At 50.1% G+C, this 17,222-nt stretch overlaps 1 protein-coding gene across 1 annotated transcript in view; it reads left to right on the top strand.

Annotated features, from left to right (window-relative positions):
* Positions 1-12,110, top strand: part of RBPJL (recombination signal binding protein for immunoglobulin kappa J region like) — a 42,654-nt gene extending 30,544 nt beyond the window's left edge. The window contains exons 6-12 of the mRNA XM_090020919.1: positions 3,719-3,893; positions 4,751-4,888; positions 6,294-6,403; positions 7,689-7,829; positions 8,335-8,490; positions 9,931-10,034; positions 11,000-12,110. Of these exons, the coding sequence (XP_089877045.1) occupies positions 3,719-3,893; positions 4,751-4,888; positions 6,294-6,403; positions 7,689-7,829; positions 8,335-8,490; positions 9,931-10,034; positions 11,000-11,273 (1,098 nt within the window). The 3' untranslated portion in view covers positions 11,274-12,110. The remainder of the gene's footprint in view (positions 1-3,718; positions 3,894-4,750; positions 4,889-6,293; positions 6,404-7,688; positions 7,830-8,334; positions 8,491-9,930; positions 10,035-10,999) is intronic.
* Positions 12,111-17,222: the final 5,112 nt, after the last annotated feature.

Here is a 17,222-nt window from a genome sequence, read left to right as displayed (position 1 = left end):
CTGCAGCTTTGGAGGAAAGGAGCCATTTGCCCAAATACCCTATTCTGTCCCAGGAAAGGAGTGTGCAGTGGATATTAATGTAAGGCCCAGCCATAGATCAGAACTTCATTGTACTGGGCTTTGTCCAAGCACAGAACAAAAAGGCAGTTCCTGTCCCAAAGATCTTGCAATCTGGCAGCAAGCAGAGCCATCCTGGCTGGATATCTGCTACAGTATATGGGAAGAAGCTGCTAGCCATTACTTGTGCAAAAGAGTGTTTTTTTCCAGCAGAGATCAGCTCACATTCGTGCCCAGCTGCTCAGGCAGAAGAAGGCAACTTTCAGGCCACAGCGGCTCAGGTAATGCATCCTGGCTTGGAGGTGAGCAGCTGTTCCAGTGCCTGCTGCCTGGGCTAGGTGGAACAGACTGCCAGCTGAGACCAGTGCAGCCAAGCTATGCCTTGGCTTATCCACCTAGGGTCTAATAGACTGTAAAAGTCTTCCCTGTCTTACCTGAGCACTTGATTAGTCCTGCTCTAGTTTCCTGTTATCAACTGGCAGATGCAGATGGCACATGTCTTGTCTAAGAAAAGTGGCAATGAGTAGATCTGACTACAAAACCTCAGCCTTTACAGTACTCTCCTCCTGATGGGATGAGCAGGCATTTCATTACTTGCAGAGTATTGTACTACCTGTGCGGGGGTTAGAGAATCAGACCAACCTCCTAAGCCGACACAGGACAAAACCTAGTGCTTACAGATGAGTCAAGTAGCAGCAGGATTCAAGTGTCCCTATGGTTCTGCCTCCCTTTCCTGCAGGCAACACTCACCTGTGCTCCTCTTGAGACTCCTAGCCTGATGGGACAGCTCTAGTTTTCTGGACAATGTAGGAGTCGTTTGGATGCTTGCTGCAGCCTTAAGAAAGTTCAGCTTTGTAAAGTCTCTTGGTTCTCTCCCATTTTCCTCTTGATGTTGCTTTTTCCCCTTCTTATAAATCAATCTCCTTCTCTCACTCTGCCATCATCTTGTGGCACATGTGGCAGCCAGAAATGTCAGACAGGCTCTCATGGCTTGCAAAGAAACCTATCTTTCTTCATTGCCGACTCTTTGGTTCCCCAGCCCCTGTGCTGGCAGCGTGCCAGGGATTACACAGCTTTCCCAGCCCATGGTAGGCTCTTGATGAACACCAATGCAACACATCACAAAAAAAAAGTGTGTTTCAATTACAGATAAACAGCTAAAGAAAACACCAGCTTGTCCCAAACTTTAAGCGCTGGAGCCATAACTTGGCATCTCCTTATAGGGAAAAATATAAAGCATTATCTTAGGTCTCCAAAGAATGTGGGATTTGAGGCGGGCCAGAAACATTACAAAAAGGACCTTTGTGTTTGCAATGCCTTTCGTTACAGCTAGAGCAAGGCATATCAGTACAGAAAGAATGCCAAGATGACTGGGAAGCTGTAAACCTAGGGAGAGTTCTCATGTTATGTTGGGTAAATCACATGTGAACAGTAATTTCCATTTGGAATTCTCTTCCCCCTATGTCAACAAGCCTCCGCCATTCCTGAGCTCTTCATTCCACCTGTAATAACATCGCCAATCATTTCCCCTTTCAAATGAACCTATGGTACCTTTGAATAGACACCATTATGTCCGAATGGGAGAGGCTTTGTCTGGCCGCACATTTTCTTAGGTGGACATAGCAGGCACTGCTATGTGGCACTGATGCCTGGTGATGGAAGACTTGTCTCCTGGGATTGTGTTTCGATTCATTGTAAATGCACACTGAACAGAGGACTGTGGACAGTTCTTTCTGAAAATCCAAAGCACACCAGGAAAGACAAGAACGAACTGTCATCTAGTGCTTGGAGCCCCCAGAGAGCTTCCCAGCACTACAGCCACATGAAGGGGTCCCTCACTGGGTCAAAATGCTTTAAAGTGAGAGTATGATTTAACTACACTTTCTTGGGCAGGCACAGGCCTTATTGTGTCTTTACACAGGATATGTATATATGTATACACGCACAATGTATATAGGGTCCTGTAACTCTACTGGGGCCTTTGGATAAGTAAAGATTGCACTGGTGATTTACTGGTTCTGTTATGCTCCCACTGAGAAGACTCTGGTGTGGGCTGCTTTGCTGCATAAAGTGTTTGCCTGACCCTATCTATGGCTTTGTATTTTGTCAGAAATGAAAGGGAGTCTTGTGGTCATTTTCCTTCTCTTCATAATACTGCAGTTTACAATCAGGGCTTCCTTGTGCTGGGTACTTTTCATGCACATTGGAAGATCCAAGCCTTGTCCCAAAGAACTTACAACCTAAAGCTTCACTCCTACAACTGTCATACATTCAACCTTGCAGTTCATCCAACAGGAGTAATTCATGTACGTAAGGTTCAGCGTATTCATGCATGTTTATAGGACTCGGCTTATTCTAAAAGTCTCTGACAAATGGATAGACAGAGTTAAATAGATGGGAGGAGAGAATACACGTCTACACAAGTGGTGGACTACATGAGTAGCGGACATAAGCTAGTACTAAATGACTGTGCAGTACCCGCCATTGCTGCGCAGTACTGTCGCCACGTTTTTTTTCTGATGATACTGCACAGTAGCAACGAGCTACCACACAGTAGCTCATTACTACTGCGCAGTAGTGTCATGTCACAGTTAGTGCCTGGCAACGCTACTGCACAGTAGCATCTCATGTAGATGTGTTCACTGACTGTTTTCAGTCTTTCTCTACCCAGTGTGCCTTTAAACACCCAGAAACATATTTAAAACATAGCCCGTTCCATTGCAGTGCACTTCTGTTTCAGTGTGAAGTTTCACAGGGAAGTGGATTTGCTGGTTCTCATGTGACATTTTATGGAAGCAAGAAAACCTTGAATCTGTCACCAGGCTAATATTTCAAGGCAAAGTGAAACACTCCAGGAAGCAAAATAGTTTGGAGCAAAACAGTGACAACTTTTGTACAGTTCTGCAGGTTTTTGAGTGTTTGCTTGTTTCATCACTTCAAAGTTCCTCCACCTAAAACATGAGCAGCTAATTTGACACAATTCCTTATGACAGAAAGGTGGATAGATCCACAGCTCCTGCCTGTCAAAGGCCATAGATTCCCTAATCTAAACATGGTAAGCTCCCTCCTGAGAAGATTGGGTCTTATTTGTCCAAAAAGTGCCCTGTCCATCAGGAAACCATTTGCAGCACAGACTGTAAGCATTTAGGGCAGGGACTGTGTTTGCTCTGTTTGGACAGCACCTAGTTTAGTGAGACCCAGTCCCTGAGTGACACTCCTACCCAGTGCCGTACTGTAATATGAATAATAATGATTACTAATGTTAAAAGCTGTGCCCACCACTGCAATGCCTAGGAACCTCCAGGTCTCCATAGCCACAGTAAGTTCCCTAACCATGCCTAACAATCAGTGTCAGTCTCTGTTCAGTCAAGCCCCTTGCCCCAGTCCAGTAGGAATTTTGTATGAGAGTCACATGAGTAAAAAATATGAGTTTAAGGAGATCTGCTATGCTAAACCAGCATCTAACCAGTGCTATTGCCAGGCTCTCACCTCCCCAGCAAATAAAATCCACCAGCCACAGCTAAAGAAATCTGCAGTTGACAGGGCTGCTACTAATTCAGCTAGGTAACTGAGCTTCATGTTGGTGTGTCTTCAGTGACATTGGACCAAAGGCTCCAAATGCAGCCTCTGCTGTCTAGCAATAGTCCTTTACTATTCACAGGAGTTCAGCTGTGCCAAGGCACTCTACATCTCAGATGCTGACAAGCGGAAACACTTCCGGCTGGTTCTGAAGCTTTTCTTCAGCAATGGGCAAGAGATCGGCACTTTCCACAGCAAGCTGATCAAAGTGATCTCCAAGCCCTCTCAGAAGAAGCAGTCTCTGAAGAACACAGATTGTAAGTAGCTGGGCAGGCAGACTCAGCCATGGGAGCTAATGACTGAAGGGCTGAGAAAAGTGGTTTTCTTGTTACTTTCCATGTTGTGCTGTTGCAGGAGCAAGTCCTGTTGCAGCTTGCTGATTAGCTGGGTAGCTAATCCCTGAACACTGGTTTCAGGTGCTGTAGGAAAATCAGATCCTGGTGTAAAGGAACCCAGACACCATCACATGATTTCTTCACAGTGTTTCTACTGCTAGGGAAGTCAGTTATGCAATACAGGCTTTTCCAAAACCGGTGGAAGGAAGAATGGATTGGGGTGTATTTCTGTTGAATGTATCAAGCTCTGGCAATCTTTCTGTTCAGTGTTCTGTACACACAGGTTGGCCACCCATTACAAAAGCCCAACATGAAAAATGCATGGAGGGTAAGCAAATATCACTTAGAGTGAGAAAAAGTGACCACTTCATTGAGTAGGTAGCTAGTCTTGTTTCAAAGAAATTACAACATTTCCGTAGGGAAGGCAAAGACAGCTACTTACCTAACAGTCCACGAGGTTCTTCAAGATGCTCTTGCCCTCGTGGATCCCACTCATGCATGCTCACCATGACTCCTCACAGAACCAGATGTTTAACCAGATGATTTGCTAGTGCATATTTCATCCCTAGTCTCCAACCAGACAGTAGCATTCCAGGGGAAAGGAAGGACACATTGCATGCAGAACAGTCACTGGCATATGCATTATGCAGCTATCAATTACCTCAGCCATATTCTGGCATTTGGACAAAATCCCTCCAGAGCCGATGCTGGTTCAAGCGCATTTAATGCTGCAGCACTAATGCTATAGTCTGTCTGTCTGTCTGTCTGTTGTTCTGCAGTGTGCATCTCATCTGGGTCTAAGGTTTCCCTCTTTAACCGACTGCGCTCCCAGACGGTCAGCACCCGCTACCTGTCCGTAGAAGGCGGCGCTTTCATCGCCAGTGCAAGGCAGTGGGCAGCATTTACACTCCACCTGGGTGAGGAAGTTGATGTGTTCTGCAGAGCACATGGGGGGCCACATGCATGGTGGTGTAAAGGGATGCACATCAGCAGAGCCACTGGAACTGTAGCCTTTAATGGCAGGGATGGATCTGGCCAACCAAGCACCTTGATAACTGATTTTTAGTGTCACAATCGCAGGTCACTAAATGCCCTTTTTCCTAAATCCCATGAATCTCTGAGGCCAGCTTCCAGCAGGCCCTCAAGGCCTCTACAGGCCACTGTGCTCCCTTCCCTGCAAACTGAGTTCTGTTGGGTATAGGATAGTTCATCACTCAGGATGTTAGTCTGCAAGACTTGGGCTCATTGTTTTGCTCCTTCTCAAATTATCTGTGAAAGCCTAGGTAAGTCATTTAGCCTCTCTGCACCTTAGTGCTATAAAATGGCTATATTGGCGTTGCCCTGACTTCCAGGGGTTTTGGGAGGAACTCAGATACTGTGGAGATGCAATGACAGGAGATGGCAGTGTCTGTCCTTGGCGGTTTCTCGGATGCCTGCTACTGGCGCTCCCAAGCACACGGGTCATCCTTCTTCTGTGCCAGAGGAGCAGCAGCTTCCTCCATGTTGCCTGCTGTCACTTTGCTGCCTTAGCTCCTGTTTTTTACTGTGTCACACAGATGTGCGCAGATGCAGCAACAACCCCTGCCCTGTCTCTTGCTCTCCCCTGGGCCTGTCTTAGCACTTCCACCCAGTATCTCTTTCCCAAAGATGTAGTTTGAGTTGAGACCTCACCACCCATCTCCAAATCCCAAAGCCATTTCCTCCTTAGGGGCCTGCTCCAATGCCCTCTGAGATCAATGGAAAGACACCTACTGTTTTCAGTGGTCTTGGACAAGGGCAGCTCAAGGTGTGCCTGTCTGGGCAATGTGTCCAAAGACTGATAGCCAGCTCTATTTTGCATGAAATGGGAAACATCCCAGTCTTCCCTGTTTTTGAATTTGAAGGCATCACTTAATGATCCCAATGCCCCATGTGACATTCACGAATCTCAGGGGACTTCTGCCTGCTGGGCACAAGGTTCTGTGTTTCCCTCCATCCCTGGGGCAATGCCACTCTGATTCTTTCAGAAGTAATGCTTCAATGGATCAGACAGTGTTACCCCAGTTCAAGGGACTGTGATTTCTCCACTACTTTTGCATGCTAGTTTAAACAGTTAATCTGTCCAGAGCCTTATTCTGGATTGCCCACAAAAGTTATTGCATTCGTACTAAGAAAGTCAGTGGCTGCCTGGAAAGTGTCCAGAGAAACCCTTGCCCTCAATGACAGCAGGCTCTCTGGGGAGACAAAAATCATTCCCTTCTAATGTGTTAATGGAGCTATGCCTCAAGAAGCTGCTTTCTTCTCATGGTTGGTAACTCTGCCTCCTTTTCTCTCTATGGGAAGCCGATGAGCACTGCATCCAGGGTGAGTTCCCTCTGCGGGAAGGGTACGTTCGCTACGGCTCAGTAGTTCAGCTCATCTGCACAGCTACCGGCGTCATGCTGCCTCCCCTGGTAAGGCTCAGAAGAGATTCAGACTCAAGAAGCAGCAGCCCACGCTCAAAGCCTTGGCTGCATGGGTCTGAACAAACACATGATACTGCTCACCATTGGCTTCAGTTCCCAGACAGGACAAGCAAGCTGCTCCTTAACTCAAGTAGGCATGAGCTGTGACAAACTCCTCCCCTGGACAGCTGGTTTGCCCTGTGCTTGCTATAGCACTCACCTCCTTGTTCTGAACCTCACCCTCAGGTGTCCACAGCCAGCAAGGAGAGGGGATGAGGGGTGGGCAGGTATTCAGAATTTAACCATGCCATTGCATTGCATCTACATACTTACCTGGCAAGGGAAACACCATGTATCTGGGTCCATGAAGACAGTGTTCCTTAAACCCTTTTGAGGATAACTGTTCTTCTGGCATGGTTTAGTACCCACCAAGGTGTTGGGGCTTAAAATCCATTTTATGGAAATGGGAGGCTCCTCCCTAACTTGCTCCTGCAGCCATATGGCTGAAGGCAGGGGAAGCTTGGGGGCATCTGAGCCCCAAGCCTCCAGGCTTGGGCCTGCATGTTGGATGCCTGCCAAGGGACTTTGAAAATATCTGAGGCCCCTGCTGGGGGTGGAGCATGTTTGCTGGTTGTAGGACCACTTGTGGTACTGGTTTGACTCATGGATTTGGACTTAATTTGGCTGATTTGGCTTGGAACATGAAAAAATTCTTTAAAAAAAAAAAAATCATCCACATGGGCAGGCATGGCAGCTGTGCAGGTTGCAGTCATGGACTCGGGGTGTTCCTTGTGGCTGTGTGACAGATGTCCTGGGGGAGCTAGCGGTATAGTCACTTACCCTCTGTGCAGGGAAGCATAGACTTTGCTTTCTTTTCCCAGGCAAGGATCTGTGGGATATCCCTTTGGTTTCTGCTTCTACCTTTGGTTCAATGCCCCCACTTTGCCCAGGCAGGGATCCACAGTGGTAGCTTATAATGGAACAGGTTGCAGCTGCCCTCACCTGCAGCAATGAAGTGTGGTTTGTGCATAGCACAGGTCCAAGTATGCACTTCAGGCTGGTCACTTGGAGCACAGTGCAGACTGTCTGGGAACAGTAGCAAAGGGAGGGCTGTGGCAATGGCAGGCACTGCCTTGGTGCCATGTCCATCCCACTGAGTGAAAGGAGGGGGCTGGGAGGTCATACCACCAGCCTCACATCGCTTTCTTTGGCGAGTTCACACAAAGGGTTAAAAGTGTTTACTGAGCAGCTCCCTGCTGCTGCCAGTCAACCAACCTGGGCCTGCTCCCCGCAGATCATTCGGAAAGTCACCAAGCAGTATGCCCTGCTGGATGTGGACGAGCCCATCTCCCAGCTCCACAAGTGCGCGTTCCAGTTCCAGGGCAGTGATGGGATGTATTTGTGCCTCTCAATGGAGAAAGTGATCCAGTTCCAGGTAGTGCCGTGTAGGCAGCCCGTGAGGAACTGTCCTGGTTCGAAGGTGACCAAGCACCCTCAGGTCCAGCTCCTCTCTCTCTTGTTACTTCCTGCTGAATTCATCACTTGGGGGCCTTACAATGAACAGAAACCCCCTCCACCCCGAAATTATATTAATCAATTTAGGTAACATGGGAGCCATTGTGTGGTGATGACCATCAAGCCTCCCTGCCCGTTGTGGGCTTGCCCAAACTTTACCTGTCACCCCATATCCACACAGCTTCCCCCTCACTCCATCCACATCATGGGACTAAGCTCCTGGGTGATCTTCTCAAACGCAGGGCAGATAGCATCTGCAATTCACCTCCCACTACATGCAAAGAGTGAGCATTATCATCTCCATTTGCTGATGGAGCAAGTGAACCACAGGGAAGTGGTATGACTACCCAAAGGAGCACAGTCCTGGTCCCCAGCCCCCTATCCTCACTGCCTCAACATGCATGGTGATGGGAGACTCTGTGCAGGCATCTCCATGCCCAAAGGAAGCAAACCGTGAGCTGCTGAATGATGGCTCCTGCTGGACAATCATTGGAACAGAGACTGTGGAATACACCTTCAGCGACAGCCTGGCCTGTATTCAGGACCTCGTGAGCCCTGTCCCACTCATAACCACCCTGCAGGTATGGGGAGGACTTCTGCTCTTAGCCCAGGGCTGCTGTAGTAACCCTGCTCATCACAGCTACGAAGCCAAGTCACCACCTCTGCATGTGCCCCTTATTCTTTGCCCCAGGACTTGTTGCCCTGTGCTGCCCTCTGTGCACATAAGCAGAGCAGATTTGTCACAGATAATTTGAAGGATCAGTATGCTGATCTGTCTCCTCCCACCCAGTAACTGGAGCTATTAACAACTCAATTTTTCCCAGTACCACCCTTCCCACACAAGCTCTGGGAGTATTTTTCTTCACAGCTCCACTCTCCTCTCCTGGTGCCACTGCTGTGTTTTGCCTTCAAGGCAGGAACCATCCACTAGGGCCGCGCAAAGCTTCGGGTGGTGATTCGGTTTGGAGGAGATTCGGCCTGATTCGGTGGCCGAATCTGAATTGAATCGGGAGGCTAAATTCAAGGTCTGAATCAATTCAAAGCTCTCTGAATCTTCGACAAAGATTTGGAGAGCTTTGATGATTGGGCAGTCCCTGGTGGCTGCAGCAAGGAGCTGCAGCCACTCCGAGCTGGTAAGTACTAGGGGCAGGGGAGGGGACCATGGGGGGACCCCTGGCAGCCCCCCGCTCCCCTCCATGGCTACCCCTGCCCACTCCAGCTCGGTACTTTAAAAAAAAAGCCCCGGTGTTCACCGGGTGCTGCTGGGCAGGGGGCAATCCCCACTGCCTCCCAGTGCCCCATGCTGCATGGGGGCCTCTGCATGAGCCCCCTCGTCCCCTCCCCCATTCCCCCGACCCCCCCACAGCTGCCCCGCTGGCCAGGGCTCTGGCTGTTTAAGAAAAAAAGAAAAAAACCTGAGAAAAGCCCCGGGACTCATGGCTCCTGGTGCAGCCTCAGGGCTTCTGGGGCTCCTGCAGAGCCCCTACGTGGTGTGGGGCAGCGGGGATCGCCACCGCTGGCAGAAGCTGTGAGTCCCGGGGTTTCTTCAGGGTTTTTTTTCTTAAAAGGCTGGGCGGGGCACCCGTGAGGGGGCTGGGGGAGTGAGGAAGGGGTCGAGCGGCTCATGCAGAGCCCCCCACGCAGCGTGGGGCAGTGGGGGACAGCAGGGATTGCCCCCCACCCAGCAGCACCTGCTGAGCCGAGGCTTTTTTTTCCCCAAATGCTGGGAGCTGGGGTGAGCGGGTCGACTTGTCGGGCTTGGAGAGGGGTGGAGGATAGGCCTGGCCTGGCTGATTCAGAGATTCAGCTGCTGCCGAATCTCCAAATCAAATTCGACCGAATCGAATCAGGACAATGATCTGAATCACCAGATCAAATCACTGTCCCCTGAATTAGCTGAATCTGAAGCAAATACTAGCTGCTTCACACAGGTCTACCATTCAGGTACATATGTGGCCTATGGGCTAGCTCAAACACCATGTGTGACATGTAACCCCTGCTGTGTGCTCTGGTTGTCACAGCTGACTGGTGGAGGGGACGTGGCCATGCTGGAGGTGCAGGGCGATTATTTCCATGCAAACCTGAAGGTCTGGTTTGGGGATGTGGAAGCTGAGACCATGTACAGGTAATGCAACAAACCACATAGGAAAGATGGCATTTGAACATAAGAAGAAAATGGGCAGGGGTGTGGGTGAAGTAAAAATGTCCCTGTTCCTAAAAGCTGCATTTGGGATCCTTTTTTAAAGATCCCTCAGCCTACCAAGGAGCTTTGCTCTGGTTGGGCCTTTCAGCTGAACATTCCTGCTGAAGATAAAGCAGGTCGGGCCCATTATAACATTCGAAGCATGACATTAGCTGCTGTGGTTACCCTGCTTTACATCTGGCAGGTTAGGGTGTTAGGTCTGTGTTGTGTCAGATTTCACAGTAGTCGTATGTAGAGTTTAAATCTGGATAGAGATGACCCTGCTTTAGGCAGTAGGCAGGGAATTGGACTATATAACCTCTGGAGGTCCCTTCCAGTTCTACTTCTCTCTGATTCTATGAACTATCTATTCTACCTTCAGCGTTATTTCCATCCAAAGCAAGGTTATGCTGGAAATGCCAGATGCATAGCAGCCCTTGTAGGGCATCTGACTCATAGCTAGAGTAGTTAAGGAGGGTCCCATTGCATATATACTCATTCATCAACAGTGAGAGCAAGGGATCTCAGGGGACAGAGGTCCCCTGTGGGTGAAGACATCTGGTGCCAACTTGGGAGGTGAACAATTACTACTGTCACTCAAGCTGCAGCACTGGATCAGGAGCTGAAAACTTTGAGCTTCAGGGGCTGAAAAATTCAAGAAATCCCTGCAAAGAAATCCCTGCAAAATAGAGAGGAAAAGGGGCAAAAGAAGGGGCACGGGACAAACCAGGACTCTCCATTAATCCCAAAACTGACCTCCTTGCTGTAGGTGGTATAACAGGACATACTCTCTTCCCCTGAGAGAACAGCTGCACCAGGACACTGATAGGGACAGGGATGAGGGACACATGCTCTTCTCTGGGAAAGCTCCAGGAATATTTTTGACTGTCTTTTTTGTACTGTTGCAGGAACTCCAAGTCCTTAGTGTGTGTCGTCCCCGACGTCTCTGCATTTGGCAGCGACTGGCGATGGCTGAGATACCCCATCACAGTCCCTCTTTTGCTGATAAGGAATGATGGACTGATCTACTCTAGTACATTCACCTTTACATATACTCCAGAGCAGAGCTTTCTCCCTGGCCAGCAGGTCCTCCCAGAGCTGCCACAGGACTCTGATGCCTTGCTTGACAGCATCCATCAGGAATTCACCAGGACCAATTTCCACCTTTTCATGCAGAGTTAGAAAGCCCAGAAGAGAGAGACAGGGCTTGGGAAAGTTCTGGTACAATCTGTGAGGAACTGACATCAGCTCTCAGCTTTGGGTACCAGTGTCCCCGCGATGTATATGAAGGCCTGGGGTTAGGCCCACTCTGAGCACTCTGTCCACATCTAGAAAACGAAGCACATTTTTTGATTTGATAAGAATATTTTTCAAAGGAACAGTTGCCTCCTGCAAAATTCACCAACAAAAGGGCCCACAATAAAACATGCTTCCAGGACTTCTTCACCCATTCAAATGATTCTTTACTGGATATTTTGTAGACTTCATCATGTAGGTCTTCAGTTACTATAGAACTTCAAAGATCTCTTCATTTAAAGGCTTCATATATTGGAAGGCTAACATGGACCATTATAATATTCACTGGTGAATATTCAATCAGTTTCAGTGATTGATTTGCACCCAAAAATTCGTGCTATGAATGTATTGATTTCAAACAGCTGAGAATCTTGCACCAAACATTTGCTTATTTGGGACTCATCTAGGAGGGATTTCAGATGTCTATTTTTTTAAGACAAATGAGACGTTACTCAAAAATGGAACAGCCTGAGCTTTTCCAGCACACACACACACACACACACACACACACACACACACACACACACACACACACACACACACACACACACACACACACACACACACACACACACACACACACACACACACACGGCAACATAGACCACAGTTGCAAACTACTGAGTTAAGGGTGTGTAACATGCTGGGGTCCCAAGGGTGGCTGTGATGCCCCGGTGACTCTGCAACTGTGCCTTGTGCCACCCCTAAGGCGCTCTCCTGCCATGCCTTGATGGATAATAAATTAAGAGGGAGACTGCCCCCCAGACCTTGGTTAGGCCTTTGTCCCACTGGTCTTAGGTCCCTGGCTGAGCCTCTGTAATCTCAGGCCCCTGGCTGGGCCTTTACGTTTTCAGGCACCCTGGCTGGGCCTCTATAGTCTACTGTCCCTGGCAGGACACTCAGAGCCTTATGGGCTAATTGCATGGCTCCGTGGTCTCCCCTTTACCATGCCCCATGCCTTGCGGGTGTTATCAGTGCGATGTCCCTTTGTTGGGGCCTCGGCCTCCTAGGCTTCTGCCACTTCAATCTAGCTAGGCCAGGGGTTTTCAACCAGGGGTACGCATACCCCCTGGAAGTACCTGGGGTGGCCTTAGGGGGTATTCAGCAGCTGGCACTGCCAGCACTTCCATCTCACCCCCACCCCTTGCTCACCGATTGGCTGCTGGGGGACCCCCTCCCTTCCACTCATTGATTGGCTGCCAAAGTACTCCTTCCTTCTCAACCAGCTGCCGGGGGTACAGTGACCCAAAAATGCTGAAAACCCCTGAGCTAGGCCTACCAGCCTAGGCCCACTGGATAGGACCCAGCTCCAAGGCACTAGTTTCCCTTGTCCTCTCACGTTACTGAGCCCCTGGCTCTTGTATGCTGGGCCCCTGGCCCCTCTGTGAATGCACCCTCACTGGCGCTATGTCCCTGGCCCCACTGTGGCTTGCTCAGGCGGTCAAGTGCCCCCTTGGACACCAATGAGGTCTCCACCTCCCCTACAGCCACTTCCACAAGCCACCAGTTTACCCCAACATAAATACAACCCCCTGGGCTATAACATAAACCAGGGTTTCCCAACCAGCATGCCATCAGAAATGAACAGGTGTGCCATGGAATTTACCATGGCAATAAGCTACAACGAGCTACCATAGGTATGAGGATGGGGAATGCCTTAACAGGTGTGCCATGGAAAATTTTAATTAATGTAAGCATGAATGATGCATGCCCCCAGAGGCTGGGGGGCATAGTGACCACCCACAGGTGGCAGCGGCAGTGGCAGCGGCAGGAGTGTGGCAGTAGGAAGCTCCCACAGGCGGCCAGAGCAGTGTCAGCAGCGGGGACGGGGTGGGTCAGTGACCACCCGCAGACGCCACTGGCAGCACTGGTGGTGGCCAGCAGCAATCGGGGACCGCCTGCAGATGCCACTGGTGGTGTCGGTGACAAGGGCAGGCGGGGGGGAGGGGGTGGTGAGCAGTGACTGCCAACAGGCACTGCTGGCAGCATCAGCAATGGTTCTGTCAGGGAGTGCACCGCCAGTCTCGGGGTGCACATGCACCCCCTACACATTGCCAATGAATGTAAGTGGGCCTTGAGCTGGAAAAGGTTGGGAAATAGTGACATAAACAATGACATAAACAGCCTTCTGCCCCTTTAAAAGCCTAAGCGTCTACTAACCCAGCACCCTGGGCTGCCCTGGGCAAGCACTTCCTTCCCTGGTGACACCCAGGGACAGACTGCTCCTGCTAGTCCCAGCTCTGGGCTTAAACGCTCCCCTGGTGCTGCCTGCCTCCCGTCATCGGACCAGCTGCAGGTACTGGCTAATTACCGATTAGCCAGTTGCCTTGGCAGCCTGCAGCTGTGGTGCCCTGCATAGCCTACAGATCTCCCTTGCTAGGCTGCTTTCCCCTCCAGGTAAAAGAGAGCCGGAGACTCTCCGTTGCAGGGTGCCATAAAACGAATCTGCCCCATGGAACAGAAACTGAATCCTCCACACAGAAGCAGGACTTAAAACTTTATGCTGAGTCCTCACATCTCTGTGGCATCAAAAAGCATACAGTATACTTTGAAACACACACTGTTTTGGAGGTTGGGGTTGATTCAGAGGTGACCCAATTGCCAAAACCACACTGCCTTTTAACCTACACTGAACTCCTGATGGTAAACCAGGGAGGAAACATACCACTGCCTAGTGAACTTCAGCCGCCTGTGAGCGCTGGGTGATATTCCCCACAAATGGCCTTTTCTTTCAGTCTTCTAATCACAGCTCCACTCCTGGAGCTCATGGGTGTGCTCTGCAGGCATGGGTAACCCTGTGGCTAACGTGTTTGGATTCCACCACATGGAATCTTTATGTCTAGTGGCCTTTCATATTTTTCTGTATCACATTTAACACTTGGGCTCCAGGAGCAGAGGGTCACAAAGGCATCTGGTTTGCTCCAGACCTCAGATCAAATTCTGCTATTTGTACCAATGGTACAACCATTTTAATTTCAAGAGAGCTCCACCTTCATTGTACACTTTGGTCTGAAGCTCTAGGAGAACCAGCCTAGCTTTGTGCATCCTCTCAGCGTTTGCACACCTCACCCCAGGACTATACAATAAGCACACCAAAGCCTTTGCCCTCAAAGGGCACTTGTACACATGATGGAGGTTTGGTCCTTGGGGTTTTATTTATTCTGTGCTTCTTAAATTGAAACAATGGGTTTTTAACTGAAACCCACTGTTTCAATTTGTCTGTCACATTACGGCAAGAGCCCTATCGGGTTTTTTGGGGGGGTTTTGGTCAGAGTCAGGGCCTACCCATGGCTGGGGGGGTGAGCTGCCAGCAGGCTGAAAGGGCCCCGAGCTACAGGGGGCCCCAGTGCTTCCCCCCACAGTGGCAGTGCCACCCAGGTGGGCTGCTAGTGGGCCGGGTGCTGCCCCACCTCAGAGGCAGCACCCAGCCCAATCCAACTCTTCCCGAGCCCCCCGGGGAGCAGTGCCCAGAGGGCTTCCAGCAGGCAGGCTTGGGGAACAGTTGGATCGGGCTGTGCGCTGCCTCCGAGCTGGAGCAGCACCTGGCCCGCTAACAGCCCACCCAGGTGGCCCTGGGGAGCGCCACTACTGTGGATTGAAGGACCAGGGTCCCCTGCAGCTCAAGGGCCACTTGGCCCACTGGCAACTCACTCCCTGGCCATGGGAGAGGTGGGCAGGCTCCACCAAAAAAAAAAAAAGATTGGGCCCCTCACTGCTTCAGGTGGCTGCTGAAAGCACAAATAGCAAGGGACCCGATCCTTTTTTTCTGTGGAGTCTGCCTGCTTCTCCCATGGCCTGGGGGCAAGCTGACAGCTGTAATGCAAACTTATCTAAAAACCCCAAAACTGGTGCACATGTAATGTGTGATGCCATTAAGCCATACAAATGACATTTTCATCATTGGATATCATGACGACTGTCACGTGTACATGCACCCTATGCCTATTACTTCCCTTTTCAGCAGTGGAAACTACTTTGGCCTTGCATTGTTTTTGTCCAGTTTCTTGGTGAGCCATTGTATGTTGAAAGGAACCCGAGATCGAGCCGCTCTGAAAGGGTCTCCTGAAACTAACAACTGGAGAAGAAGTAGGTGAGGTTCTTTGTCTTTACCTCTCAAGTTATTGCCAATGCAGCTCATTTGCTTAGATCCCCTGGGCCTGTTTATCTCTTTAAAAAGATAACCATCAAGCTGAGAAGGGCATGATTCAGCCACAGCAAGAAGCACTCAGAAGCAGATTTTCAAAGGAAGTTGGAGACTTAAAGATACAGATAAGAGCCCATTGATGGCACCCAGAGCCCACTGATGGCACCATTGATGGCCTTTGGGCACTAAGGTTGTTCTGCAGATCTCAGTAGGCACTTACACACCTTTAAAAATCTGGCACTTACGGCTTTCAGTACAGGGGCTGCCTTGGTGTCTGAAGACAGGCCCCCTCTCTTCTAGCCACGCTCCTTGTGTGCCCCTGGGCAAGGTGCATGCTCTTCAGATATCATTTTATAATCCTTTCTTGCCTACTGTTTTAGGATTCTGACTTCCAGTCAGTTTGCAGAGTGCCTGGAGAAGGTAGAAGGTGCTGAGGAAGAGCAAAGGGTTATTAACCTCTCCCCTCCCCTTTGCTCCTTTTGGGATATCCCCTGCTCTTTCATCTTCACTTAATGTGTCCAGCCAGTGGGTCAGAATTGAGCAGGCTCTGTGGTCCCAGCAGGGCTTGAGGCAGGAGGCTGCTCCCTATGCTGGAGCTTCCTGCGTTCCACTGAGCTTGTCAGTTTATTCTAATTTTAGCACATAAAGGGGAGAAAAGAGCCCTTCTGTTTACACAACGGCAGCTCTCCCCACTGAAAACGGAGCTCTCTGTTGACACGGGGGCAGATATATTGCACAGTGGAACTCCAGGCAGCTCTGGCAGCTTGACGATCCCCTGGGCATTAGGCATGAATGGCACAATGTGTAGACCCAGACTGCTCCAGCAGGAGGGGAACGAAGAAAAATACGTTAGATTGGCTCTGCTGGCTCCAGCTACAAGTAGGTGAGGCCAACGGACAGGCAGCTCCTGAACTGGCTTGAGGGCCAGTCAATTTCTCCTTTATTGAGACCAGTTCTGTGCTGGCAAAGTTGCTGGACTGATTTATACAGGCAAGGCAGAGAAATGCAGTAGGCAGTAGGCTAAAATTACATCCCTGTGCCAAATGCACAAGGAAATGCATAAATGGATACGTGTGCTTTTACACCGGTAACAGAGGGCCAGATTGTCAGCAGAGCGCCAATGAGTAAAAGCTGTAAATTGCCCTCCCTTAGCCCCTTCCGTGAGCTGGGATGCCGCACACGAGCAGAGGGCCTGGCTCAAGAGAGCACTGCAGAGGAAGGGAACGTTTTTTGGAAAGAGATGTAGCAATAGGAATGTTTCCCAGGATTCCAGGAACCGGCTTTGTTCGCTCTCCAAGCTCAAAGGGAGCCTTCAGTGATGCAACCCAACACCTTAGGTTGCTTGTACACGTGACAGGGGTTTAGTCCTCAGGGTTTTATTCTATGACCCCCTAAACTGAAACGGTAGGTTTTCAGCTAAAACCCACTGTTTCAATTTTTCCATCATATTATGGTGAGGGGTGTAGAAGCCAGCAGACCAAGCAGCCCCATATCTGCGGAGGGCCCTGGTCCTTCCCTCCGCAGCAGTGGCGCACTCCCAGGGCTGCCTGGGCAGGCTGCTAGCAGGTCAGGCATTGCCCCAGCTTGGAGGCAGCACCCAGCCCGATGCAACTCTTCCCCAGCCCTGAGCTAGGGCAGCACCCAGCCTGCTAGCAGCCTGGCCAGGCAGCCCTGGGGGACACCACTGCCAC

Source organism: Crocodylus siamensis, chromosome 10 (assembly GCF_052110815.1).
Source record: "Crocodylus siamensis isolate JL-2025a chromosome 10, ASM5211081v1, whole genome shotgun sequence".
NCBI lineage: Eukaryota > Metazoa > Chordata > Crocodylia > Crocodylidae > Crocodylus > Crocodylus siamensis.
This window is presented reverse-complemented; position numbering and strand designations above follow the sequence as displayed.